Below are 27,010 nucleotides of genomic sequence, written 5' to 3' on the forward strand. Positions count from 1 at the left end.
CTAGCAGTTTATTAATGGACTATAAACTAGTTTTAACGGATAGCTATAAATAATTAAACTATTAACTATTATTTTTACAAGGCATATATAACCCATTAACTAACAGTTTATTAATGATCTATTAACTAGTTATAATGGATAGTCATTCTAAAGTGCTACCAAAATAAAAAAATAGAATATGTCTGTAAAATATGGGAAAATGTACTGACAGTTTATTACAAGGTGTTTGTACCATATACAACACCAACCCAGACAATATATTACTTTAACCTATTAAAATTGTTATATTTAAAATTAATTAGTTTTAAAAAAAAATTTCAACGTTTAAAGTTGTTGGAAGAAATATCAAAGTCCCTTAATGCAATTTAAGACATAAATAAATGATAGAAACGAATTACAAAATACATAATTTGTGGATTTTTACAGTGTAAATAGAGTACAGAAAATATTTGCATATTTAAAATGTACAAATTTACAAAAATACAGTTTAGTTGTCACACTTTATTTTAAAGAGTTCACAGGGCCATTTTTATTTTCATGTTCAATTCAGCTTTTTTATTTGTATAGCGCTTTTACAATGTAGATTGTGTCAAAGCAGCTTCACATAAATGGTCATAGTAACTGGAACAGTGTGGTTCAGGTTTTAGTGTTTAAGTTCAGTTCAGTTCAGTTTAGCTCAGTTCAGTGTGATTTAATCATTACTGAGAGTTCAAACACTGAAGAGCAAATTCATCGATGCGTAGCTCTACCAATCCTGAACCATGCGAGGCAGTGGCGACAGCGGAGAGGGAAAAAAAGCTTCACCTGATGGGAGTGAAGAAAAAAAACCTTGAGAGAACCAGACTCAGTTGGGCACGACCATTTTAATTTCTCCGCTGGCCAAAAGTTGACTTTAAAGTATGTGCATCTGAAAATGCTGTCGACAGCTAATTTTGTTTGTACATGAACAACAACATAGAGCCACAGGTAGCTTCAGCTTGTGTATTATCAATTAACTGCAATCGAAACCAGGCCTTTGAGCTGTCTAACAAATCTTTGTAATCCATACTTAGAGGAAAGAGAGAGTGAGCGGTCGGCTCTCAGTTACTGTGGGTCAGTAAACTGCAGTAACCTCCGCTACATGCTAAGGGCGGGAGAGCGGGAACAGGGTGAAACCATCAGCTGTGCTCTTGTGAACACAACACTGCTAATGAGCCACGCTACAGGCAAAGAAGGCAGATTTTTTGTTCACTTTAGGAATAAAAGCTTGATTGTTCACTTTAGGAATAAGAATATATATAGTTTTGTCAAATAAAGCTATCAGCGTTATCACTGAAAAGTACAGCAAGTCCAGAGGCTGCATTCGTGAATTATTCCCTTTAAAGGGATAGCACACTGTTTTAACTCTTTTATCATGCTCTCAAGTGTCTCCTAACTAATCTTAATACAGGATTTTGGAACTGTTCTATATTTTCAAAACTTCACACAAACAAGCCATTTTCTACCTTTAAATCAAATCTACCTGTATCATTAGATTAAAATGATTAAAATTAGATTAAAATTAAAAACATTACTCTTATTCATCAACAATCATTTTGAATACTCAAAAGAATAGTATAATAATCCTAGTTTGATATATATATATATATATATATATATATATATATATATATATATATATATATGAATATATATATATATATATATATATATATATATATATATATATATATATATATTTTTTTTTTATATATATATATTTTATATTTTTATATATATATTTTTTCAGTAGTCTACAGAACTAACCAATAACTTGCTTAATTACCCTAACCTGCTTAGTTAACCTAATTACCCTAGTTAAGCTTTTAAATGTCACTTTAAGCTGTATTGAAGTGTCTTAAATATATAAGTATATCAAATATTATTTACAGTAATCATGGCAAAGATAAAATAAATCAGTTATTAGAGATGAGTTATTAAAACTTATTTTGTTTATTTTATTATTGTTTTACTTTATTATGTTTAGAAATGTGTTGAAAAATCTTCTCTGTGTTAAACAGAAATTAGGGAAAAAATAAACAGGGGGGCTAATAATTCTGACTTCAACTGTATAAAAACATTTACAGATAAAAAAAAAAAAAAAAAAATATATATATATATATATTTTATGAGGTAGATACACAATAAAAATATCCGTAAATTAGCAGTTTTCAGTATTTTGTGATATTTTTTTTCCACCCATTTATTTATGCTTTTGAATTGCATTTTGAGGTCTCAATCTTTCCTCTGACAACTTTTAACCTGAAAACATTGGAAAAAGTGACTTTTATGAACATTTTTAATAGTTTAAAGTGATATATTGTTTGGGTTGGTGTTGTATACTATGGTACAAAAGACTTGTATTAAACTGCAGGTACATGTTCTGTTATTGTACAGATTTAGTTCTTTATTTATTAGTTTTTTATACATTGAATTATTTTAGGCCACTCAATAAAAGTTTATAAAGTCTATAAAAGTTTCGATTTGTGTTGGGACAACTTGATAGAATTTAACTTTTTAACGTTTTTAGACATTTAAATTGATTGAACATAAAATAACTAAGTTCTCCCCTCAAAAACTAAACCATTGTGTTGTTTCAGCAATAAGTAGTTTGAACAAGCAAACAGAATTTTTAATGAGTGTAGAAAGAAAGAAAAAGAGTTTAAAATGAGCCTGTCTGGAAACTCTGGTACAATGAACACTCACATTATGGATTCATTGCCAACGAATGTGTCGTAAATATTTAATAGTGCACTCTGCAGGAGTCATTCATCTGCTTTAGCTGACTTTTCTGTAACCAGGACATTTTTCATCTTTCATGGTCACATGACCACAAGTCATTAATGGGCTTTAGGTGTCCTATATACCCTTGTAAATAGAATATATTAACATAAGAGCTTAAATATAATATAACAGAAACTAATGAAATATAAAGAAAGGAGTACATAATATTAGGCATCACAGTGGCGAAGTGGGTAGCACAATCGCCTCACAGCAAGAAAGTTGTTAGTTCGAGCCTGAGTTGGGTCAGTTGGCATTTCTGTGTGGAGTTTGCATGTTCTCCCCGTGTTTCCCCCACAAGTCCAAAGACATGCGCTAAAGGTGAATTGGGTAAGCCAAATTTTCTGTTGTGTATGTGTGTGATCGAGGGTTTATGGATGTTTCCCATTGATGGGTTGCAGCTGGAAGAGCATTCACTGCATTAAACATATGCTGGATAAGTTGGTGGTTCATTCCGCTGTGGCGACCACACATTAATAAAAGGGACTAAGCCAAAAAGAAAATGTTGAATCTCCACCATGAAGGATTAAAGCAGTTCTGAAGGCAAAAGGGGTCCAACCTGGAACTATACCTAAACAATTGGCTGGTGAATATAGGTTCCTATATGTGATTATAGTCAATTATATGTAATCATTCTCATAATGGCTTTCTTCAGGCAGTAAATAACATTTGTCTTTGAGTCCTTGCAAAGTGCATATGTATAGGGTTTTTTGAAAGTGCTACATGCCTAAAACAACCTTTCTTCACACTCTCAAGCTTTTAATAGCATTTAAAAGTCCTCATAGAACCTCACAGAGCCTTGAGTAACCTCCAGTATGGGTGAAAATGTCACAGAAAATAACATGCACAGTCTACCGAAGCATGTAAAAGAATGACATGGCATCTCCTCTACTCAGGTTCATCTCTGGTATTTTTTACTTCTTCTGATCTTCATGTTGTAATAGTGTCTCCGAGATCAGTGTTTCTTAACTGGTGGGTTGGGACCTAAAAATGGGTTGCGTTAATATTTTCAGTGGGTCGCGGAGTGTGTGGTAAAAAAAAAAAACAAAAGTTGAGTTTTTAACTTGTTTTGACTTTACATTTACATTTAGTCATTTAGCAGACGCTTTTATCCAAAGCGACTTACAAATGAGGACAAGGAAGCAATTTACACAACTATAAGAGCAACAATGAATAAGTGCTATAGGCAAGTTTCAGGTATGTAAAGTCTAAGAAGGAAAGTATTAGTAGTATTAGTATTTTTTATTTTTTATTTAAACATTTTTTTGGGTACAGTTAGTGTGATATTCAGAGAGGCAATTGCAGATTAGGAAGTGAAGTGGAGACTAAATAGTTGAGTTTTTAGTCGTTTCTTGAAAATAGCGAGTGACTCTGGCGTTCTGATGCAGTTAGGGAGTTCATTCCACCAACTGGGCAGATTGAGCGTGAGCGTTCGCGATAGTGATTTCTTTCCTCTTTGGGATGGAACCACGAGGCAACGTTCATTCACTGAACGCAAGTTTCTGGAGGACACATAAATCTGCAGAAGTGAGAGCAGATAAGAAGGAGCAAAGCCAGAAGTCACTTTGTAGGCAAACATCAGAGCTTTGAATTTGATGCGAGCAGCAACTGGCAGCCAGTGCAAACGGACTAGCAGCGGAGTGACATGTGCTCGTTTAGGTTCATTGAAGACAACTCGTGCTGCTGCGTTCTGGAGCAGTTGAAGAGGCTTGATAGAGTTAGCTGGAAGCCCAGCTAGTAGAGAGTTGCAGTAATCCAGTTTAAAGAGAACAAGAGCTTGAACAAGGAGTTGAGCTTTTATTTTGAAATGCGTGCACCTATGTTTGACATGTGAAATTTAATTTAATTATAGCAACAAATATGTCGAAGCGCAAGTACGACCCCGCGTATGTAAAGTATGGATTTACATATATTGACGACAAAACAGACTTAAAGCCTCAGTGTGTCATAAGTAGAAAGGTGCTCTCTCAGGAGAGTCCTTCTAAATTAAAAAGACATTTAGAAACCAGACAACATGTTTTATTAACAGTTTAGTTCATGGTAACTGAAACTTTCCTTACCCTAACCACTGTTTACAATATTTGTTGTTTTTACTTTGTTATTTCTATAATTTTATACATTTTGTTAAATGACAGCAATAAAATATTATTTATTTGTAAGTCTTGGTGATTTTCTTATGATTTATCGGTCACTTCTTGTGTATGTTAACAAATAAATAAGAATAATTGAAAAAAATTTGGCTCGCGGCTTGATGACCATGTAAAAATGTGGGTCCCATGGCCAAACCAGTTGAGAACCCCTGTCCTAGATTATACACTGTAAGAGCACTTTTAGCTGATGGACAACCCTGCTTTAGAGAAAGTGAAGCGCGTGCCAGAGCTTTGGCTCAATTACCTAAAGAGATCTCCTCCATCGGTCAGAAAGACAGTTTGTTGGCCAGAACAGCAGACTGTCACATTGGCATGGAAGCAATGTTGTTTTAACAGCACGTTTCAAAGCAGTTGGACTGTGGATTAGGTAGTGCTCTATGGAAGGTGATGAGGGCTAAAAGTCTTGAAAGGGTTGACTTTATTTTGTAGGTATCTCTTTAGTACACACAGACACCCTCAGTTATTAAACCCTGTCATTCAATGAATAACGATTTCCAGAGCAATCAAAGGTGCAAGTTTTTGGGTTCGCAACACGCCTATGCATTCCCTATTACACACACAGGGATGAGCAGCATTAAAAAATGTTAAATAGGAAAATGGATTCAAATATCAAAGATTATTATTTCTACAAACTGTCACCTCCTCCCATGCCTTCTTCACCTCAGCTTTGGTAAAATCCATCTCATTCTGTAGATGGTCTGCTTGTGCACTTTGATCTTGCGCATGAGCAGATCTGTTTCCTTGCTAGTGAAGCGTTCAGTTTTTCTGGGGCTATGGTGCATCGACAGTTTGCTCTTTAAGGCGAATAGGAGATCAGATTCTGACTGATTTATTGCACTTTATTCCCAAAACAGACCCATAATTCTTTAAGAGAATAGGGACAGCCCTTTTAGACCATGCGCTTGGCACGCAGACTGTTTTGCCCATTCTTAAAATAGCAAAAGTGGATTTGGACATGCCCTAATTGCAGCTTTAGACCATGCTCTTAAATAATTAAAACAGCCTATAATGTCTGATGTTTGCATGACAATATGCTCAACAACATGATTTCACATTTTAACATTTTTTTGTTACAAATTTTCTTGTATAAATGTTCAGAAATGTAAGTTAAGCTCAGCTTTAAACATTTACATTGTGCATATTCTGCAAAACTCCACTGCTAATGTTTGTTTTCTAGTTTTTTCTTTTAATTTACCTTTTGTAAACTTTTCTTACTTTCATTTTATGGGTTTTATGTGACATACTTTACACTTACTCGACTCGCTATTCGTTTTTTTCCCTGTAGTGCTGTGTTTCTCCTACAATTATATTAGGGGGGCGCTCTGCCCTCCCAACGGCTTTCACAACCCCCCTTCAAGTTAGGTTAATTTTATTTTCTATATAGTGCCAGATCAAAAGTTATTTTTATAAACAAGCTAAAAAGCCATATATAATATCTTATTTACACAATGGAATGTCGTTTCTGTCTCTACATGGTCGATCGTTTACAAATTTCTGCTCTCTGAATTGCACACCATGGAGTTTCACACAGCCAGAAGTTAATCGCTTTAATTTCACAATTGTTGTTTAATTATTGTAAAAAAAAAACTAGTTTAAAAGGATTTTTTTTTATTTATGGTCTCACCGAACGCTGTCTGACAGAAATAACAACGTTTACTTTATGCCAATTTTACGATTATGTTGACTTTAAGTAACACCCATGGATTTTGGCTGGCTAAGATTTCATGTCAACCTACAGAAAACAGAAAAATATCACAATTCTTTAAACGCTCCCAGTGTAGTGATGATTGCAGCACTCGCTTTGACCCAACTTGACAGGCTTTGACCCAACTTGACTGTCAGAGTGGCAATTTAAGACTGATCTTAGTAATCAAGTCAGTAAATACACCCTTAGGAGCAAGAAGTATACTTATTTTTTTTAAAGTATACTTAAATAAAGGTCAAGTATAAAAGTATACTTTTAGTAAGTATACTAATATCAACGTACAAGTAGTGTACTACTCTGAGTGGTTTATTGCACTTTATTCCCAAAACAGACCCATAACTCATTAAGAGAATAAGAACAGCCCTTTTAGACCATGCGCTTGGCACGCAGACTATTTTGCCAATACTTAAAATAGTAAAAGTGGATTTGGACATGCCCTAATTGCAGCTTTAGACCATGCGCTTAGATCATTAAAACAGCCTATAATGTCTGATTTTTGCATGACAATATGCTCAACACATGATTCCACATCTTAACATTTTTGTTTGTTGCACATTTTGTACAAATGTTCAGAAATGTAAGTTAAGCTCAGCTTTAAACATTTACACTGTGCATATTGTGCAAAAATATACTGTTAATAATTGTTTTATAGTTTTTCTTTCTTTTAATTTACCTTTGTAAACTTTTCTAACTTTCATTTTAGGGGTTTTAAATGACTTACTTTACAGTTTCATCGCCTCGTCGTTCATGTTTTTTTTCTCTATTGTATGTCAAGCATCAAATGAGCAAGCATTTTTGTGTTTGTCAAAATCTAATATATGTCTTACAATAGCCTAAAAATCGACCAGTCATTAAATAGAATGGAATTAATTAGTGCACATGTAAAGTCTGTCTAACCTGACTGTTTGATCAGTCGTCCATTGTTAGACTATGACAGCTCAAATGTAGCCTTGTTTTATCCAGGACGTGTATGCTTTGATGTCTATTAGATGTCTTTTTCAACAAAAAATTGGTCCTAAATAATCCAACTGTAATCAGACTAGCAGCCTAGTCTGAATACATAGCCAAGGGCGGATTTAGGGATGGGCAATATGGGCGATCGCCCAGGGCGACATTTTGCTAGAGGCGAAATCCCCCTCTTGACATGAACACCGTGAAAGTGGCAGGATCGTCGTTTGCCTAGAGCACCAGTGAGGCTTGAGCCGGTCCTGACAATGGCATACATTATTTAAAATGAGTGGTTTAAAGGGGTCATGAATTAAGAAATCAACTTTGACTTGAGCTTTTGATATATTAGTGGTCATTGCACTAAAAGAATGTCCTGTAGGATTCAGAGCTGAAAAGGTCCTTGCTACTGAAATAAAAGCTTTTATTGACATCAGGCCCAGAAAACACCAGATCCTACTCTTATCGCTGTACCTATCAATGACCTATCTATTAAACACTGTTTCCACCAAAGAATATCAATGTCTGATTCTGTAGTTGTGCTCACTTACATAGATGCATTCAGCTATAGAGAAGCAATAAACAGGTTTTTGAAGATCACTAACACAGCAGTACACACACAGTCAAAATGATTTACTGGGCTGTAAAAACTAAGTTGTAGTCTATTCTTACTGCTCATTTAATTTATGTATGTATGAAAGTATTATTTAGGCAGAATGGTGGCTCAGTGGTTGGCACTGTCACCTCAGAGCAAGAAGGTCGCTGGTTCGAGTCCCGGCTGGGCCAGTTGGCATTTCAGTGTGGAGTTGGCATATTCTCCCCGCGTTGGTGTTGGGTGGTGTTTCCTCCAGGTGCTCAAGTTTCTTCCCACAGTCCAAAGACATGCACTATAGGTGAATTGGAAAACAAAATAGACCATAGTGTGTAAATGTGAGTGTGTATGGGTGTTTCCCAGTACTGGGTTGCAGCTGGAAGGGCATCCGCTGCATAAAACATATGCTGGAAAAATTGGCAGATTATTCCACTGTGATGACCTCTGATAAATAAGGAACTGAGCTAAATGAATGAACGTATTATTTAAAAAGATAATAAGATATTTAATAATGTTTGTTTTTATTCACTTTTCACATTCAATATTTGATAAGAACTTACATGAGAAGTAGGTTTTCATGATTTATTGTGAAATTATACACAAATATTAGGAAAAAAACAACTTTACTGTATGAAATGATCCCTTACTCTTACTTCCAAGTCTTGGAAGTTTTACTTTCAAGACTCAATGTTGACCATGCCATAAAATCAACATGTATAAAATCTGCCATATAGGTAATTACGCACATCTAACCAGGTATTGCATTCTGACCGAACCAAAAATATGTCCATGTAAACATAGCTAATGGCAGCCAATCATGATCCACATGACTTTAAAGAGTTTGATCATTTAAAGCAGTGTTCACCAAACTTGTTCCTGGAGGGCTGGTGTCCTGCAGATCTTAGCTCCAACCCTAATCAAAGACACCTGAACAAGCTAATTAAGGTCTTACTAGGTATACTTGAAACATCCAGGCAGGTGTGTTGAAGCAAGTTGGAGCTAAACCCTGCAGGGCACCGGACCTCCAGGACCGAGATTGGTGACCCCTGATTTAAAGTGACAGTACTTTAAACTGTCAAAAAAACAAACAAAAAAAAAAAAAAACAGAATGAAATTGTGTATTGGAGTGAAAGAAAATGGCTTGAAATCTTATTTCAGGAACGCTATTTCAGATATTGATTTCTTTTTACTTAAATAGTTCATGGTTTATTTATGTTATTTGCCGTTTTATTGAATTTACTCATTATTTCTTTGGTTATGGTTCTATTTATGTTTCTAGGCATGACTATGCTGAGCATTAAATAAATATGAAATGTGATCCCAAACTTATAGAGGCTTTAGTGTTATAGTTACTGAAATTATCACCAAGCATAAATGCAAGGCAATAATTTGTAGGAACATTTGACTTTGTTAACTACAATTAATTATGTGTTTTCCAAGGAATTTGAATGTTGTTGAGGCATTCATACATTAATATTCATCATCTGATTAAATCCAGTGCAACTGGCGTAAAAAAGACTATTTTTTACCAAAGAATAATAAAAAAGGGTCAAACTTTACAACAAGGTTAACTAATAATGGACAATACTTGTACTGCAATTGATCATAATCATTAATCATAGTTTAACATTTATGAGGGTATTATTAAAATCTAAATTTATGCTTGTTAAAATTAGATAACATGAGCTTAAAATAAACATTTTTTGTTCATTAACTAATGTCTACAAAGATGAATAAATACTGTAATAAATGTATTGTTCATTGTTTGTTCATGTTAATAAATACATTAGCGTTAACTAGTAAAATTTTTAATAATTACCAAACTGTGATGCAAAAGAAATAGGTAATACTTTCTGCATCCCATGTTATTTCTATAGTACTTCCAATTATTAGGCATAATTACATGCAACTTAACCTAACCTACATTCTAGCCACACTTTTTAGTTAGTACATGTGATTAATTATTTTAATTAATAATTAAGGACAATTGAAAATAATGTGTAATCATAAACAAAACAATGTGCTGAGATAAAAATGCTAATTTAGCATGTGGCTCTGTAGTAGTTCGGTTTCAAGTTCTTCCTCATTTAAACTTGATCATGACTCAGAGTAACCCCTGAGTCCTTCGTGGCCAGGAATAGCTCTCTCCTCTGTTGACATGCAGCACATCAGGTGCACTAAGCAAAATCATGCCGGCTTTATTTGCTAACCCGTTGGCTTCGCCTAGAGACGCACCTTTCCACTTCAGAAATAATGTAATTTACTCTTCTGTCTATGGGGTTACTATAGTGCACAATGAGCGGGAGAAGCCCTGGGATCCTGCGCTAAAAGAGGACAGAGAAGGTCAGAGGTATTTGTGTATTGCTCTGACGGATTGTAAGCACAATCCAATTAAGCTGGCAGCCACTGCAATCAACTGGATTAGCATCTCAGCTACTGGATAAATAACAGGTTACAGTCGGGCATTCAGTGGATGTTCTCTTTTCAGTACAGAAACGGAACGTTCTAGATGGAACGTGCTAGCAATGTGTTAAAATATATTAGCAAAGCTCTAGGCCATGCTACATTGAGCTGGAAATATGCTCGCGATGACTTGCAACATGTTTAATATTCTGTCAGCATTCTAAACATGCTAGTAACACGCTACCAGTATGCTAAAGCATGTTAGCTGAATTACATTCTCGTATTGTAACATGATAGCAAAATTTCGAAATATGCTACTTGCATGCTAAACATTTTTGAAATGCTAGCAGCACATAAAATGAACCATGGTTTACTTTAAACAAAACAATAAAGGCATGTTTTTCTAGTTAAACCAAGGTAACTACATCTCTAGATGATCTCTTTTCAGTACAGAAACTGGTACATTCAAATTAGAACATGCCAGCAATGTGTTAAAAACATATTATAGCAAAGTTCTATGTCATGCTAAATTGTGCTGGAAATATGCTAGCAATGCCTGCAAAGTGTTTAATATTCTGTCAGTATTCTAAACATGCTAGCAACAAGCTAGCTATATGCTAAAATATGTTAGCTAAATTATATTAATGTATTAAAACATGACAGCAAAATTCTTAAATGTGCTACTTACATTTTTGCAATGCTAGCACATAAAATTAACCATGTGTAAACCACAGAAACCACATCTGTGGATGATCTCTTTTTAGTACAGAAAACGTGCATTCATGCAGAAAGTGCATTCAGCATGCTAGCAATGTGTTAAAACATAGCATCGTTTTGAAAAAAAAACATGCTTTAAGCATGCTCCGTATTCTGGCAATTATTCTAAACATACTAATAACATGATACAAATATGCTAAAGCATATTAGCTAAATTATATTAATGTAATAAAACATGAAAGCAAAATTCTATGCAGGCATTATAAAACATTTTAGCAATGCTACCACAAAACAAATTATCTTGTATTACTACACAAAAGGCAGGTTTTTGTAGTTAAACCATGACACCCATATCTGTGGATGTTTTCTTTACCCAGTAAACAGTAGGCCTACATTCTAGAATGCTAGCAATGTGCTAAAACATAATAACACATTTCTAGGTCATGCTACATTGTGCTGAAAATAGGCTAACAATGACTTAAATTTGCTAGTAAACATGCTAGTAGCATGCTAGCAATATGCAATATTTGTGCCCCGTGCTGCCCTACACTTTACTACAGTATGGTTCAAAAACACATTTTTTTTTTAGCTATTTTTAGCTATTTTTTTCAGCCTGACTACCTAAGACCAGGCTGGAAATGGCTGAAAACCAGCCTGGAAATGGCCAAAACCGCTCTAAAACCAGGCTAGTCAACCAGCTTAAACCAGCCAATCAGCCTATGAGCAAATACCTTAAAACTGTGTTACATTTAACCCCACGTTACTTTGTGCCCCGGGCTCCCCTACACTTTACTACAGTATGGTTTAAGAACACTATAACATTACTATAGTATTTGTTCCCTACTGAAAAAACCAGCATAAACCAGCCTAGGCTGGTAGGCTGGTTTTAGCTGGTCGACCAGGCTGGTTTTAGAGGGGTTTTGGCCATTTCCAGGCTGGTTTCCAATCATTTCCAGCCTGGTCTTAGCTGGTCAGGCTGGGAGATGACCAGTTAAAACCAGCTTGACCAGCGTAGCCAGGCTGGGAGCCTGGCCAAAACCAGCTATGTCCAGCTTAAACCAGGCTGGTCAAGCTGGTTTTAGCTGGATTTAGCTGGTCATTTTCCAGCCTGACAAGCTTAGACCAGGCTGGAAATGGCTGGAAACCAGCCTGGAAATGGCCAAAACCCCTCTAAAACCAGCCTGGTCGACCAGCTAAAACCAGCCAACCAGCCTAGGCTGGTTTAAGCTTGATTTTTCAGCAGGGTTCATATGGGTAAGCGTTGAATTTGATGTAAAAGTATCAGTAAACTAATGGATGACCTTAAAATCTTAAATTTCGTTCATACATTCATTCATTTTCCTTTGAATTAGTCTCTATTTCAGAGGTCACCACAGTGGAATGAACTGCCAACTATTCCAGCATATGTTTTATGCAGCAGATGCCCTTCCAGCTGGAACCCAGTATTAGGAAACCCTCATGCACACTCATTCACATTCATACACCACAGCGAATTTAGCTTATTAAGTTCTCCTATAGCGTATGTCTTTGGACTGTGGGTGAAACCAGAGCACCCAGAAGGAACCCACGCTAACACGGGGAGAACATGCAAACTCCACACAGAAACGCCAACTGGCCCAGCCTGGAATTGAACCAGTGACCTTTGCTGTGAGGCGACTGTGCTGCCTCTTCAATTTCAAGCTTTTAAACTTACTACTTAATTTGGTTGACTGCTTCAAACTTTCTTATCTGGCTTCACTATACCAACAAAAACTAAATTAACTAATCAAACTTTTAAGGTAATGTTTAAGTTTTAAAGTTAACATTTTGAAGTTAGCACCGCATGATAGTCAAGAACCAAGATAGAAGTGTTAAATGCTGACAAACACACACGTAAAGCTTTCGTAATGTGATGAAGAATGCATTATACACGTCGACAAAAGAAAATGGGCAGCTATTGGAGTAGGTGTTATGGCATCAGTACTTTAAAAGTTGGAACTGAAAAAGTACACTAGGAGGAACAGGTGGGATAAAGGTTAGAATGGGGTGTTTTAAAGATACGCACAGCAGCAAACAGATTCGCTCACCTGGAAAATTTCAGAAACCCAAAGGTGAACAAACAAAAAGGCCTTTTCATCTGCGATCACAGACCGAGCATTATGTAAGCAGGAGATTCTGGCAGGTACATTATATGATTGGGAGGAACAGCTCATTGTGGTGTTGTAAGGTTTCTGACAGGGCCGACTCTTTCTCTCTTGTGTCAGGTTACAAGACCCTTCTGAAAGGGATCTCTGGGAACTTCACCGGTGGAGCTTTGGTGGCCATCATGGGACCCTCTGGGGCTGGGAAATCTACACTAATGAACATTCTAGCAGGTTACAGGTTAGTATGACTGTATTTATCTAGACCAAGCATCTAGAACATATGGTCTATATTTTGCTGAGTAATGGCAACCTAGCTGGTTGTTAAAAAAAGATGGGGCAGTTTTTTTTTGTTTTTTGTTTTTGTTTTTTTTACAGCTACTGCAAATAAACACAGCATTTTGACTGATTCTAAATAATTTGTTTTTAAATTGTAATACTATAGAGACATAAATCAGATTCCAGAATAAGTGGACCTCCAGAATAAGCGGAAGGAAGAGAAGGGGGAACTCAACTGTTTCTAAATGCATTTAGAAAGTACCAGGGTTCATGGAAAACCTGGAAAAGTCATGAAATTTTGACATGGCATTATCCAGGCCTGGAAAAGTTTTGGAAAAACAGAAAAACCCACAAGGTTTTGGAAAAATCATGGAAATTACATTTACATATACAGTTGAAACCAGAAGTTTACATGCACTCTAAAAAAGGAACGACCGGGTGGGAGTGACATACAACAGAAGGTAAGATCCAATATGCAGGTTTATTCAGCGTCAGGCAAGCAGTGGTCAAATCAGGTGTTAACAGGTATATGCAGGCAATAGGTCATAAGGCAGGCGGCTAAACTAGAGAACAAGGGTAAACAAGGCTAGGGTCTAAACACGGAGAAAACAAGACAAGGAGAAACGCGCTGTAATGTCACTTAGCAGTAAACAAGACTCGGCCAACTGGAAGGGTGAAAGAGTGGCTTATGAATGGTTTGTATCAGTCTCTGACAAGGTTCAGCTGGTGAGTGCAATCAAGCAGATGTGTGAGCATAGGTGTCTGGGAGCAGTGCATGTATGAAAATGTAGTCCTGGGAGATGCGGAAGTGTAGTCCTGAAGTTTGTGTGAGAACCAGCGATCTCTGGAAAGCGATCGCTGGTTGTGTGACAATAACCATTTTTTTTTAAATGTCTGAAGGTAAATCATACTAAATGTTTACTATTTTAGGTCCGTTAGTATTACCTAAATGATTTACATTTTCTAAATGCCAGAATAATGAGCGTTTTTTTTTTTAAATTTTAAATTAATTTCTAGACAGTCAAAAGTTTAAATACATTTCCTTGGTGTTTTTCTTTGGTCAAATGTTTTGGGTATCATGCCACAAGCGTCTCACAAAAGTTTGAAGGAATTTTGGCCCATTCCTCCTGACAGAATTGTTTTAACTGAGTCAAATTTGCTGGCTGTCTTTGTCGCACAAGCTTTTTCAACTCTGCCCACAAATTTTCTACAGGATTGAGATCAGGGCTTTGTGATGGCCACTCCAAAACATTCACTCTGTTGTCCTGAAAGCACATTTTAACTACTTTGGCAGTATGCTTTGGGTCATGGTCTGTTTGGAAGACTCATTTGTGGCCAAGTTTTAATTTTCTGGCTGATGTCTTGAGATGTTGCTTCAGTATTTCTACATAATGTTCTTTCTTCATGATGATTCATGATTCTTCATCTATGCTGTAAAGTGGACCAGTCCCTCCTGCAGCAAAACAGCCTCACAACACGATGCTTTCCCCTTTGTCCTCCAAATGCAACATTGGTAATTATGGCCAAACAGTTCAATCTCAGTTTCATCATATTATTTTTCCCAGTGTAATTTAGCAAATTGTAATCTGGCTTTTTTGTTCATTCTGACTTGTTGATTTCCCCATGTTGTCACACAAGGAAGAAGTGTGTTTGAGGTTTGCCTTAAATACTTTTCTACAGTTGTGGCTCCAGTTAACTCAAATGTTGTCAATTAGCCAATCAGAAACTTCCAAACCCTTGACATCATCATCTGAGCTTTTTCAGAGGCATAAGAATCTTATTGTATGTAAACTTGACTTTCAAGAAAAGTTATAACAATTTCTCAAAAACATATCTCTCTCTCATTATTCTGCTATTTAGCAGAACAGAAAAACGTTTGATAATCCCTTTACAGTGTATGTAAACTTCTGGTTTCGACTGTATTTGAACCTTATAGAGTAATGGTGTCTTAGCCTTGACACTGAATCAAAACAGCTCAAGTGCTTACAAAACAGCGCAATTTCTTACAAAATCAAATTACATTTGTGCTTTATCATGTAGGGAAACCGGCATGAAGGGGGAGATCCTGATTAACGGGCATCCAAGAGATCTGCGCTCTTTCAGGAAAGTGTCCTGCTACATCATGCAGGATGACATGCTCCTCCCGCACCTCACTGTGCAGGAAGCCATGATGGTGGGTGACTGTTGACACTGATATGAATATCGATTTATGAAATACCAAAGAATTTTAAAAGGTCTATTCCAGGTTTTTCTGTCTAAGATATGGAATATCAAACATTTTAGTGCTTCGTTTAAATTTACTTTTTTTTTTTTCGATATATACAGTACTGTGCAAAAGTATTTTCCACCACCAGCTTTTGGAGGCTAAGTGCAGGGTCATTACTTTTGGGTGAACTATATACCTAACTGTAATATAGACCTTTTTCATGGCTGCTGCATGGCGGGCGCCATAGCGACCAGCGTCTTCCGGTAGAATGCGAAAAACTTCCGTTTACAGCATGTACAACTGGTAATTTGCGCTCCGAAAATGGGTTTCAATAACGTTTTTAATGGATAACAGAGCGTTTTTGTGACACACAACTTAGAAATGTGTCTGTTAAAGCCGTTATAATCGGTCACATGTGGTTCAAGCGCGTCAGAAATACGAGAAAAACGTTCTCCTACTGTAGTTCACGTGTAGTGTGTGTGTGTGCGTTCCCGGCCTGTCAGCTGTTAGCTCAGCGCAGAGAGAGAGAGAGAGAGAGAGCAAACCAGAGTACTGGCATGAAACTTAACAGGTATGAAAGTCGTGCAATTTACAAAAATGACCAATAAAAGTCTGTTATTGATCCTCTGCTGGCTGACTTGCTGTTCATTCTAATCGCGAGCCGTTTGTGTTTTATTTCGTGTGTTGTTTTTACCACGGTTTGTGTTTTTCTGTCATTTTGAAATGACACTAGCCTATATTTTCATGTGTGTGTCCAACATTTTGGTGAACTACATTTGTTTGGGCTGGTTATATATTTGAAATAAAGAGAAAATGTTGACTTTAGCGATGACAAGGCTTCATTTAAACTGCAGAAGATGCCGTCTGACAACGAGGGGAAAATGCCTCACAGCAGCTGTTTTCCATCCTATTAGATCGCATTTCATTAAATGATCAGTCCAGGAGATGGTGCTGATGGACAACAGTAATAGTTCAAAGAGGATAAAAGCAGGTAAAATAGATTAAAACTATTGTTTCAAAGCTGTCCAAATGTGACTGTTTACATGCATCAGCTGCCGACCGGAAGTTCTTCGCATTCTCCTTGCGCATACACGCAAAGCATAATGGGTAATTTTGCGTTCCAAGAAAAAGGTCTATACAAACAGAAAATATGGGAAATATGTACATTCAGAACAAAATTACTTATGGAATCAAAAGTCGGTTTAACATGACCTCTTTAGCATGAACCAACAGCTTGAACTTTTTTATTAGGTCTTTTCTGAAATGATGTGCTAATTATTATCACGCATCTTTCAACATTTCAGACAGTTCTTCCTTACATTCAGCCTGTTCTATCTTTCCTTTTCTCTTCAGGTGAATCTCAAATTGCCTATAATATCGCCTATACACACTGTATATAATAAAGAGGTCTGGACTCTGTGGAGGCCATTTCATGACTGTCTTTGTTTCTTCAGTTTTTTTTACATCAAATATGATTTCATTACATTAGCAGAGTGTTTGGGATCATTATCATGCTGAAAAATAAATCTATTACAAATTAGGTGCTTTCTAATAGGAATCACATGACTAATTAATGCCTGTCGGCATTCACAATCCCTTTAATTCAGGCAATACTGACAACACCACTGGCAATAATGTACATTAAACCAAGACTGAAACTCTGGCCCCGTTTACACTGTCAGGTCTTGATGCCTAATTTGTTGCCTATATCTGTTTTTTTTTTTTTTTTTTTTTTCTGTCTGTTTACACATTCTTTTAATTGTGACCCATATCCAATTCATGCGTTTACACTTGCCATACAATTTACGATGTTGCGCATGCATAAAGGAGGGTTCTAGCATCTGCGCCACACTAACCACGATGAAAGAAGTTGTCTTGCTTTTAGCGAAATATCCGAAGTTAGCCCAACTTTTATATGAATTTGAGGTGGTGGCTGAAGAGGAGGGAAAAGGACATCATCGCAGCTTGCGCCCGTGGTTTATATATGGGGTTTTCCACCATTCAGAGGAATTTGTGGGTATGAGAGAGATCTCAGGTCTGGTGGGAGCAAATTGTGGCAACTGACCACTTTACTCCTCCATGTTTCCTCTGTTGTTGTTTACTGTATCAGTGTCTCCACACACGCTCTTCTTTCTATGTCATTAAACCTCAGAGAAGTACCACATTGTCACAGGTTTAACGATGTACAAAACGAAATGCCTCATTAAATCTGATCTGCCTGTTTACATGACAGTCGCATTGTCACATATCTGATTTATATCTGATTTATTTCCGCATTTGAAGGAGGCCAGCAACCGATCTCTGAATATTTGAATGCATGCTTAAAAAAATCCAACTAGAATCTGTATTTTCTGGTTGTATAGAATGAGAAGTAATATTTAATGTTATTATACCCTCACTTAAACAACAAATGTAAGTGGGGGCCTAAGACTTTTGCACAGTACTGTATATTTTTCCACATCATTTCTTTTTGTTGCATTGTTTAGCAAATGAAAACAACAACAACTATAGTTATTTATGACAAACACTATAGTGTTTTTGAACCATACTATTGTAAATTACTCAAAGAACTAATCTGTTGTGGTTGATTCTACTGTTGCTATGGCATATATACTACAATAAACCACTGTTTACTGTAGTAAAAGCTAAAGTATTCGACAGTATTTATTACAGTTTATCAGTTCTCCATATTAAGGGTTTCTGCTGGTTTAGTTAAATTCAAGACCTTTTTAAGACCATTATGAATGAAATTTTAGACTCATAAAGGGCTAAAGGCTAAGAAATTTTTCAAATGTCCCAGATGGAAAAGATTTTTATAAAATAAAAAAATATATATTGCAATATAATACATTTAATACTACAAAAATAATTTAAAAATTACATATTTTAGATTTTATTTCATAGCAAAATATTTGTAATATTGTGTAAAAACAAGCAAGCTCTATTTGTATCCATACACTTTTTTCCAACACTCTTTAAAATAAAATAAAAAATTAAGAAATGTTTTAAAAGTTTTAAAAACTATAATAAACTAAATCTACATGCATGGAACACTTTTAAAGAAATGTCATTCTAGGGAAATGATTAAACCATTATGATAAATAGAGTTAAAAATGACCTTTTTAAATAAAAAGTTTAGAGTTTTATTGAGATGGATTGTTGATGATTGTATGGGTTTTGGCCAGATTGGGTAGCAATTTACGAGTAAAGGAAAATTAAGACCTGTTTAAAAAATAAAAAAACTGAAGTATTGTGTTGTAGGTCTTAAATCTAAGACTTTTTAAGGCCTCAAATTTAGATTTTGAGATTTAAGACATGTTAAGACTTTTAAAGACAACCTGTATATTACAGTATGCGGCAGTGTTGTAAATAATATAACATATACAGTATAATACACTTGTATAGTATACACTACGCTTTCAGAAATAAAAGTATGCGAGCTGTCACTGGGGTGGTACCTTTTCAAAATGTACAAATTTATACCGAAAAGGTCCATATTAATACCTCAAGGGTGCATATCAGTACCTAAAAAGTACAAAAGTGTTCCTCTTAAATTTTTTAGGTACTAATATATACTTTTAAGGTACCAATATGTACCCTTTAAGTACAAACATGTACCTTTTAATAAAGGTACCACCCTAGTGACAGCATGTGTACCTTTATTTCTGAGAGTGTAGTGTATACATGTGTATTAAACTGTATATATTATATTATTTACAACACTGCAGCATACTGTAATATACAGGGTGTCTTCTAGTGTGGTTCAAAAACACTATATTTACTATAAATTACTACAGTAGTCGGTTCACATTTTGACTATCGCTTGGGTATTTTTTGTGGCATCTTATTTATTATTCTTTGCCTCTTATTAGTCAACCGGCAATCAAATATATTTAAACAATATGATATGAAATGACAGTTTACAACATCAAGCAGCATAAGTTGTTTTCTTTTGCTAAAAAATGAATGAAAATGAATGGGAAAAGTCAGCAAGCATGCTAAATATAATGTAAATTGACAAACAGCAAAGCAGGTGATAAGCTCTCACTGCTAGCTTCGCTGGAGTTTGACTCAATTGTTTGTTGCTTTGTTGAGTTTGTGCAAATCCCTCTGTTAGCGTTAGCTGCAGTAGCTAATGCACATCATGCTCTAAATCGCTCACTCTCCCTGCTCAGGTATCAGCTAATCTCAAACTCCAGGAAAAGGATGAAGGCAGACGTGAAATGGTAAGTGAGAGCCGTGGGAAGTTTTGCGCATGGTTTTATGTATGTACAGCCTCACCTTTGTGCTAAAGGTCAGTCAGAGGTGCCCTTATGTCATGTAGACATGCCATGTGGTGTCTGGTTAGCATTGTGAAATAAAGCATAAAATGTTGGGAAATGTCCCCTGTGTTACTGTCAATTCTGTTTCTGTTAGGGTTAGAAAAGAACTGTAAGGATATTTAAACTTTTTTGAGAACAATAATTATAAGAAAACACAATTCAGTTTTAGACATGCCATGTGGTGTGTGATTTAAGGGTAGCATTGTGAGATAAAGCATAAAATGTTGGAAAATGTCATTGTTATTGTTTTAAAAAGTTTAAGAATAATTTATGACTGCAATGTACTCAAACGTACTTTATGTACTCCAAAAAAATGCCTGAAATGTAATTCTGGAATGAGTCAATTGAAAATTTTCATTGTTCAATTCTTTGGGTTTTAAGTCTGAGGGCCCTATTATACACTCGGCGTAATAAGGCACAAGATGTGTATGGCGCGATTTGTTGCGATTTTCAGACCAGCACAACCCTAATTTTCATGTTTTGCGCTGTCTAAATAGCAAATTAATTTGTGCCACTTTGTGGACTCATGGGTGTGCTGGTCTGTTTCAGTTCATTCATGAAAGTTTGCATTTGTATAATGTTATTATTATTAGCAGTATTATTTATTATATTCATATTTATATTTGTTTTATTAAAAACAATTTTAAATTTGTCCACCTCTCAGGTTTTGGAGACGTATGCATCTCCATATGGAAGATTATGTGTTTGGATACAACTCAGTTTTTTGAACACACTTTGTTATTATTTTTCATTTATTCATTATTTGTTGGAAATTAGAACTGAATTTAGAAATAGTTTTGAAACAAATATTTGCGCTTAACAAACTAAATGATTTATGCAGGCTAATGGATGTTTCCTTATTCATGAAAATAAAGGAGTGAAAGTAAAGAGAAAGTAAAGAGGCTGAATGAAGGAGACTCATTCTTTATCCTTGCGCTGCAGATGCTCTGTTTACCTGTTTTCCCACTAGTGAAGCGTTCTGTTTTTCCACTTACAAAGTCCACCATGTAAATAGCGAATGCACCATGGAGCGACGCAACTGACTCTTAAAGGAAATGTGAGATGAGACTCTGATTGGTTTAATGCATGTTATGTTCAAAACACACCCATAACTCATTAAGAGAATCAACACAACCCTGTTAGACCATGTGCTGGGATGCAAAACGTATTTTTCTGGCCTTAAAATAGCAAAAATAAATTTAGACATGCCCTTTTGTGCCTTTCGCTTTAGACTTTGCACCTAGATTGTTAAAATAGAGCTCTGAATCTCTAACCATTAGGCCAAAACTTCCCCCATGCATCTAAACATAAAAAAACATAAAAGTATTGACCCAAAAGTAGTGTCTAATTCCAGTGTTTGATAATACTGTTGCTGTTGTAGGTTCGGGAAATCTTGACGGCTCTTGGCTTATTGGAATGTGCCAAAACACGCACATCGCACCTCTCTGGAGGCCAGAGGAAGCGTTTGGCCATCGCCCTGGAGCTGGTCAACAACCCGCCTGTCATGTTCTTTGATGAGCCCACCAGGTGAGTAAACCATCTGAGCTCACGGTTTACAGCGTAACAAGCAAACCTGAAAAATAAATAAGGAAATAATTTTTTTTTTACTTTTTTCTTAAAACAAGCTAAATAATAGGGCCAATAGAGCAAGCAATATGTTTTTCAAAGCGAATATTTTGCTTCCCCCATTGGCTGATTAATTTGCTTGATTTAACAAAAAACTCACTATTTCTTAAAACAAGACAGTATTTGTTGCCTGTCTAGAAAATGCTTCTTGATTTAAGAATTTTTAGATATTTGTATGAGAAACAAGACCAAAACAGCAAGAAAAGCATTTATTTATTTTTTTGCAGTGTGCTGACTAATGACCATGAAACACATTTCCACAAGGCGGACTATCAGATCTGATGCTCTAAATGACCTTCTCGAGCCAAATATATCTCTTGTGAAAGCAGTTATGTTCTCGTTGCAGTTTAATGGCAAATTCATTTACAGTACAGGCTTTGTCAGTGGGGGTTTTATTGGACGGTTGAGACCTGGTCTCTAGAGACCCTATTAGGCTTTTCCTCTCTCTCTAGGGATTTCCTTCTAAAAACAAAAACGCACTTCAGATTCACTGGAGAGTGCCAACTAGCTTAAATTATCTTGCATAAAATGTAAATCACATTTATATAATAGGTAAGGTAAGATTTATTAATTCACATGAGGAGATTGATTTACAATACTGTCAGGTGTTAAATGAACACATAACCTGCAATGTCCATAAATTAGCAAGATTATGTATTTTATGATTCATGTTTTTATGTTTAGCCTATTTATTTATGCTTTTGAATTGCATTATGGGAGCTTGATCTTTCTTCCAACAACTTTTAAGCTTGAAAAGTAAAAAAAAAAGTGACTTTTATTAACGTTTTTAATAGTTTAAGTGATGTATTGTCTGGGTTTATGTTGTATATTACACTACAAAACCTTGTAATAAACTGATAGTACACTTTCTGTATTTTTTTACAGACTTAATTCTCTATATATTATTTAATTTAATTTCATTTTCTTGTCAGCTTAGTCCCTTTATTAATCCGGGGTCGCCACAGCGGAATGAACCGCCAACTTATCCAGCAAGTTTTTACTTCCAGCCGCAACCCATTTCTGGGAACCATACACACACACACTCATACACTACGGACAATTTAGCCTACACAATTCACCTGTACCACATGTCTTTGGACTGTGGGCGAAACCGGAGCACCTGGACGAAACCCACGCGAACGCAGGGAGAACATGCAAACTCCACACAGAAACGCCAACTGAGCCGAGGATCGAACCAGCGACCTTATTGCCGTGAGGTGAACGTGCTACCCACTGCGCCTATATATTATTATTATGTCTCATTATATTATTTCAAACTACTAAAATGTCAATAAAAGTCATTTTGTTAAACTGTAGAGTTGAATTTTCAACATCAAACGTTGACAGAGCAGAGATCAACATCCCATAATGCAATTCACAACCATAAATAAATGGAAAACACTTGTGAATCACTAAATATGGAAAACGTTAATTAACAGATACTTTTCCAGTGTAGAACATTAAAATGACTGCCATATTTACCCAGGGATAAACACATTCTCCTTCATGGAAGTTTTACGGGTTACATTAGAGCCGTGGCATTATCATATGATGATGTCACACGGTTGTGTTTGGGTAAGTAGGACACTTTTATGGCTCGAAGGAATAGCAATTCCCTCAGCGTTAGCAAGGTAGCCAATCAGCAGCTTGCGTGCCAGCATCTGCAATGATGTCGTGGTGTTTTGAACACACTGCTTCATTGCACTTTATTAGGTACGCCTTTATTGGCTAATCGGGCTAAACAGGATTAAAGGGATAGTTCACCCAAAAATTTAACTTTGCTCACTATTTACTCTCCCCCAAGTGGTTCCAAACTTTTATGAAGATGTTTTGAAAGATATTTTGAAAAATGTTTGAATGGCTGTAACCATTGACTTGTATAGTGAGATAAACAAGTACTATGAATGTTAGTGGTTGCAACATTTTTCAGAATATCTTCTTTTGTGTCCAACAGAAAAAAAGGGATTTAAATGATGACAGAATTATAATTTTTTGGTGAGCTGTCCCTTTAAGATGATCTAAGGTGTTTCTAATAAACATTTTCATATTTTACAATTAAAGCTACAGCCTCAAATTGTCCTCAGCAATGGACATACAGCATCAGTGTGAAGAGGCCTTAGAATGCAAAGTTCTTATACACATGAGGTTTTATAGAAGAATGGTTGATGTAAGCCAGTTTGAAACGTTTTCTTTTTACCAGTGTAGTGATGCTTTTCTTCTTTTTTTTCCTCATGAAGTGGCCTGGACTCGTCCTCCTGCTTTCAGGTGGTGTCTCTGATGAAGGCTCTCGCTCAGGGTGGAAGAACCGTCATCTGCACAATACACCAGCCCAGCGCTAAAGTCTTCGAGCTCTTCGACAAGGTAATAGTTGTGTTTGAAGTGTGTAAATGTAAATTTTCTCCACTAGAGGGCGCATGTTGCCAACAAACAAAGGCGTAATTTGATGAGTGTGGATTCATTGGTGCTGTGATCTTTATTACATCCTATAGATTGATTTCACGCGGCCTCCATTTTTAAAAGCGAAGTCGAGGCTGTGGTTGGAAGAAACACAGAAGTATCGCAAGTGTGCACTTGGCTGTATATCTTATCAGTGAAGATAAAGTGACACAAATGTATTATTCCACCGCCTTCCGAGTGACCCGAAGGTTCGTTCTGAATGAATGGTGAAAATAAAAAGGGATATCAGAGCTCATTTTCAGCTAAGTTAAGGAAAATGGCACTAGTTAGCTAACGTTTTCTTTCCCAAACACACGTTTTAGATGCCATTCATCAAACTCTAAGTAATAAACTGATTCTTTCACTATATTAGACTTGTCATGATACTGAATTAAAAGAAAAAACGGTATTTTCACACTAACATGTAAGGCACTGTTGATTGCTTTCTTAAAACAGCACTGATTTGCTATTGTGTTCACGTGCTCAACAGAAATGCTTGTGATTGGCCGAGAAAGTCATCAGTTCACCCACCGCTGTTTACTGAGCACAAACACACATGAGCGGAGCGATCTGCTTGATGACTCGACATCTTCACGGCTACTTCGCGCTCCAGTCTCTGTGTATCTGTGTTTGCACTGGGTGAAGAGCGGTAATCTGAGTGCAAACACAGATACTCGTAGATTGAAGTGCGAAGCAGCTGTAAAGATCAGTCAAGTCATCTGCGCTCGGCGGCGCTTCAATGTTAACCGGTTTTAAAACTTCAGTACCGGGACAACACTATTACAGACAACACGAGGATGTGCTACAGAGGACTGCAGTGTTTTATCACTCACCGGGTTACATAGACTGAAGCAGGAAAGTGTCCTCACGGTGTTTAACTGGTGCCATGAACTGAAGCCTAAGAGGACACTTGAGCATCTTACTCCTACAGAGATTGTAATGTTGTTTGACGCCTAATTTGCTTTAAAAAAAAAGTGTTTAAATTAAACTTACTGTATAATATTAAAGTGATGTTTACACCATTTCTGCATTTTTAAATCTCGGCAACAGCCGGAGGTTTGTAGTCCACAGCATGTTACTGCAATGTTTACAGTGCTGCTCCTATACTTCCGGGTTTCTTCCCACCGCAGCCTCGCTTTGGTTCTTTAAAATGGTGGCCGCTTAAAATTAGCATATAGGCTACAGAAATCATGTTGTTGAATGAGCTAAAGTATTCCATTATTACATCTTGAAAATTGGAAAATATAGGAGCCCTTTAAACCAGTGTTTCTCAACTGGGTCGCGGGGACATTTTCAGTGGGTCGCAGAGTGTGTGGTCAAAAAAAAACAACAAATGTTTAGTTTTTAACTTATTTTGCTTGTATAAGACTTTTATTTTGAAATGCGCGAGTGACAACTGTACTGTTTGACATGTGAAATTTCATTTGATTATAACAACAAATATGTCGAAGCGCAAGTACAACCCCGAATATGTTAAGTATGGATTTACATATATTGACGACAAAAAAGGCTTAAAACTTCAGTGTGTCGTATGTGGTGATGTGCTCTCACAAGAGCACTTTTAGAAACCAAACATTTGTCGTTTTTACTTTGTAATATTTATATAATTTGAGACATTTTGTTAAATGACAGTGATAAATATTGTTTATTTGTAAGTCTTGGTGATGTTCTTCTGATTTATGTTCTTCTGTCACTACTTGTGTATGTTAACAAGCAAATACAAATGAATTATAATTCCTAAAATTACATTAAAGTTCCTTAAAATTTGGGCCGCGGGTTGAAGACCCTGTAAAAATGTGGGTTCCATGGCCAAACCAGTTGAGAGCCCCTGCTTTAAACAAAACAAAACCTGATATTAAGTGTGTTTGACGTCATTAGCATGAACACACAGCACATGTTCTCACAAGTGAAATGGCTTATTTTCATGTATTTGTACATTCTTCGAAACATTTGGGATAACAAAACTATGCAAGTCAGCAAAATATTAAACACCGTTCTAGTAGTTTTTGGATATTTGAATGAAAAAAAATGTACACATTATGTCTTTAATTCACACCACTATGCTGAAGAATGTCTGTTGTGACTTTTTTTTGTTCCAGCTTTATGTCCTCAGTCAAGGCCAGTGTATTTACAGAGGAAAAGTGTCAAGTTTAATCCCGTATCTGCGAGATCTGGGACTCAGCTGTCCCACATATCACAACCCTGCAGACTTCAGTAAGAAAAACACTAAATCACCCTCACTACACCAACATACAGCTGAAAGGCCAGGATACACCAAGCTGACGCCAAACAACTAGAGATGACGACAACAACTGTGTTGTCGCCTCACATCTTGTTCTGTCTTGACCTCCCTGCTGAAAAATCCAGCTTAATCCAGCCTAGGCTGGTTGGCTGGTTTTAGCTGGTCGACCAGGCTAATTTTAGAGGGGTTTTGGCCACTTCCAGGCTGGTTTCCAGCCATTTCCAGCCTGGTCTTAGCTGGTCAGGCTGGAAAATTACCAGCCAAATCCAGCTAAAACCAGCTTGACCAGCCTGGTTTAAGCTGGATATAGCTGGTTTTGGCTGGACTCCCAGCTTGGCTAGGCTGGGATTGTCAGCAAAAAACGCATTCGGTGTGATCAGCCCCTAACAAAGCAAGGATATTTTCCTATTATACTTTTCTTTTCTAGAAGTAAAACCTGTTAAGGTTAACAATATAAGCCTGCTTACG

The 27,010-nt window shown here is 36.3% G+C and overlaps 2 protein-coding genes across 2 annotated transcripts in view; one reads left to right on the plus strand and one right to left on the minus strand.

The window, feature by feature from the left end:
• brwd1 (bromodomain and WD repeat domain containing 1) overlaps positions 1-27,010 on the minus strand; it is a 1,114,832-nt gene that overhangs the window by 239,590 nt on the left and 848,232 nt on the right. The window lies entirely within an intron of this gene.
• The window catches only part of abcg1 (ATP-binding cassette, sub-family G (WHITE), member 1), a 45,754-nt gene that overhangs the window by 11,380 nt on the left and 7,364 nt on the right, over positions 1-27,010 (plus strand). Inside the window, 6 exon segments of the mRNA NM_001110454.1 lie at positions 13,555-13,672; positions 15,751-15,883; positions 20,092-20,142; positions 21,620-21,765; positions 24,102-24,225; positions 26,400-26,514. Of these exon segments, the coding sequence (NP_001103924.1) occupies positions 13,555-13,672; positions 15,751-15,883; positions 20,092-20,142; positions 21,620-21,765; positions 24,102-24,225; positions 26,400-26,514 (687 nt within the window).

Source organism: Danio rerio, chromosome 15 (genome assembly GCF_049306965.1).
Source record: "Danio rerio strain Tuebingen ecotype United States chromosome 15, GRCz12tu, whole genome shotgun sequence".
In the NCBI taxonomy this organism is placed as follows: Eukaryota; Metazoa; Chordata; class Actinopteri; order Cypriniformes; family Danionidae; genus Danio; species Danio rerio.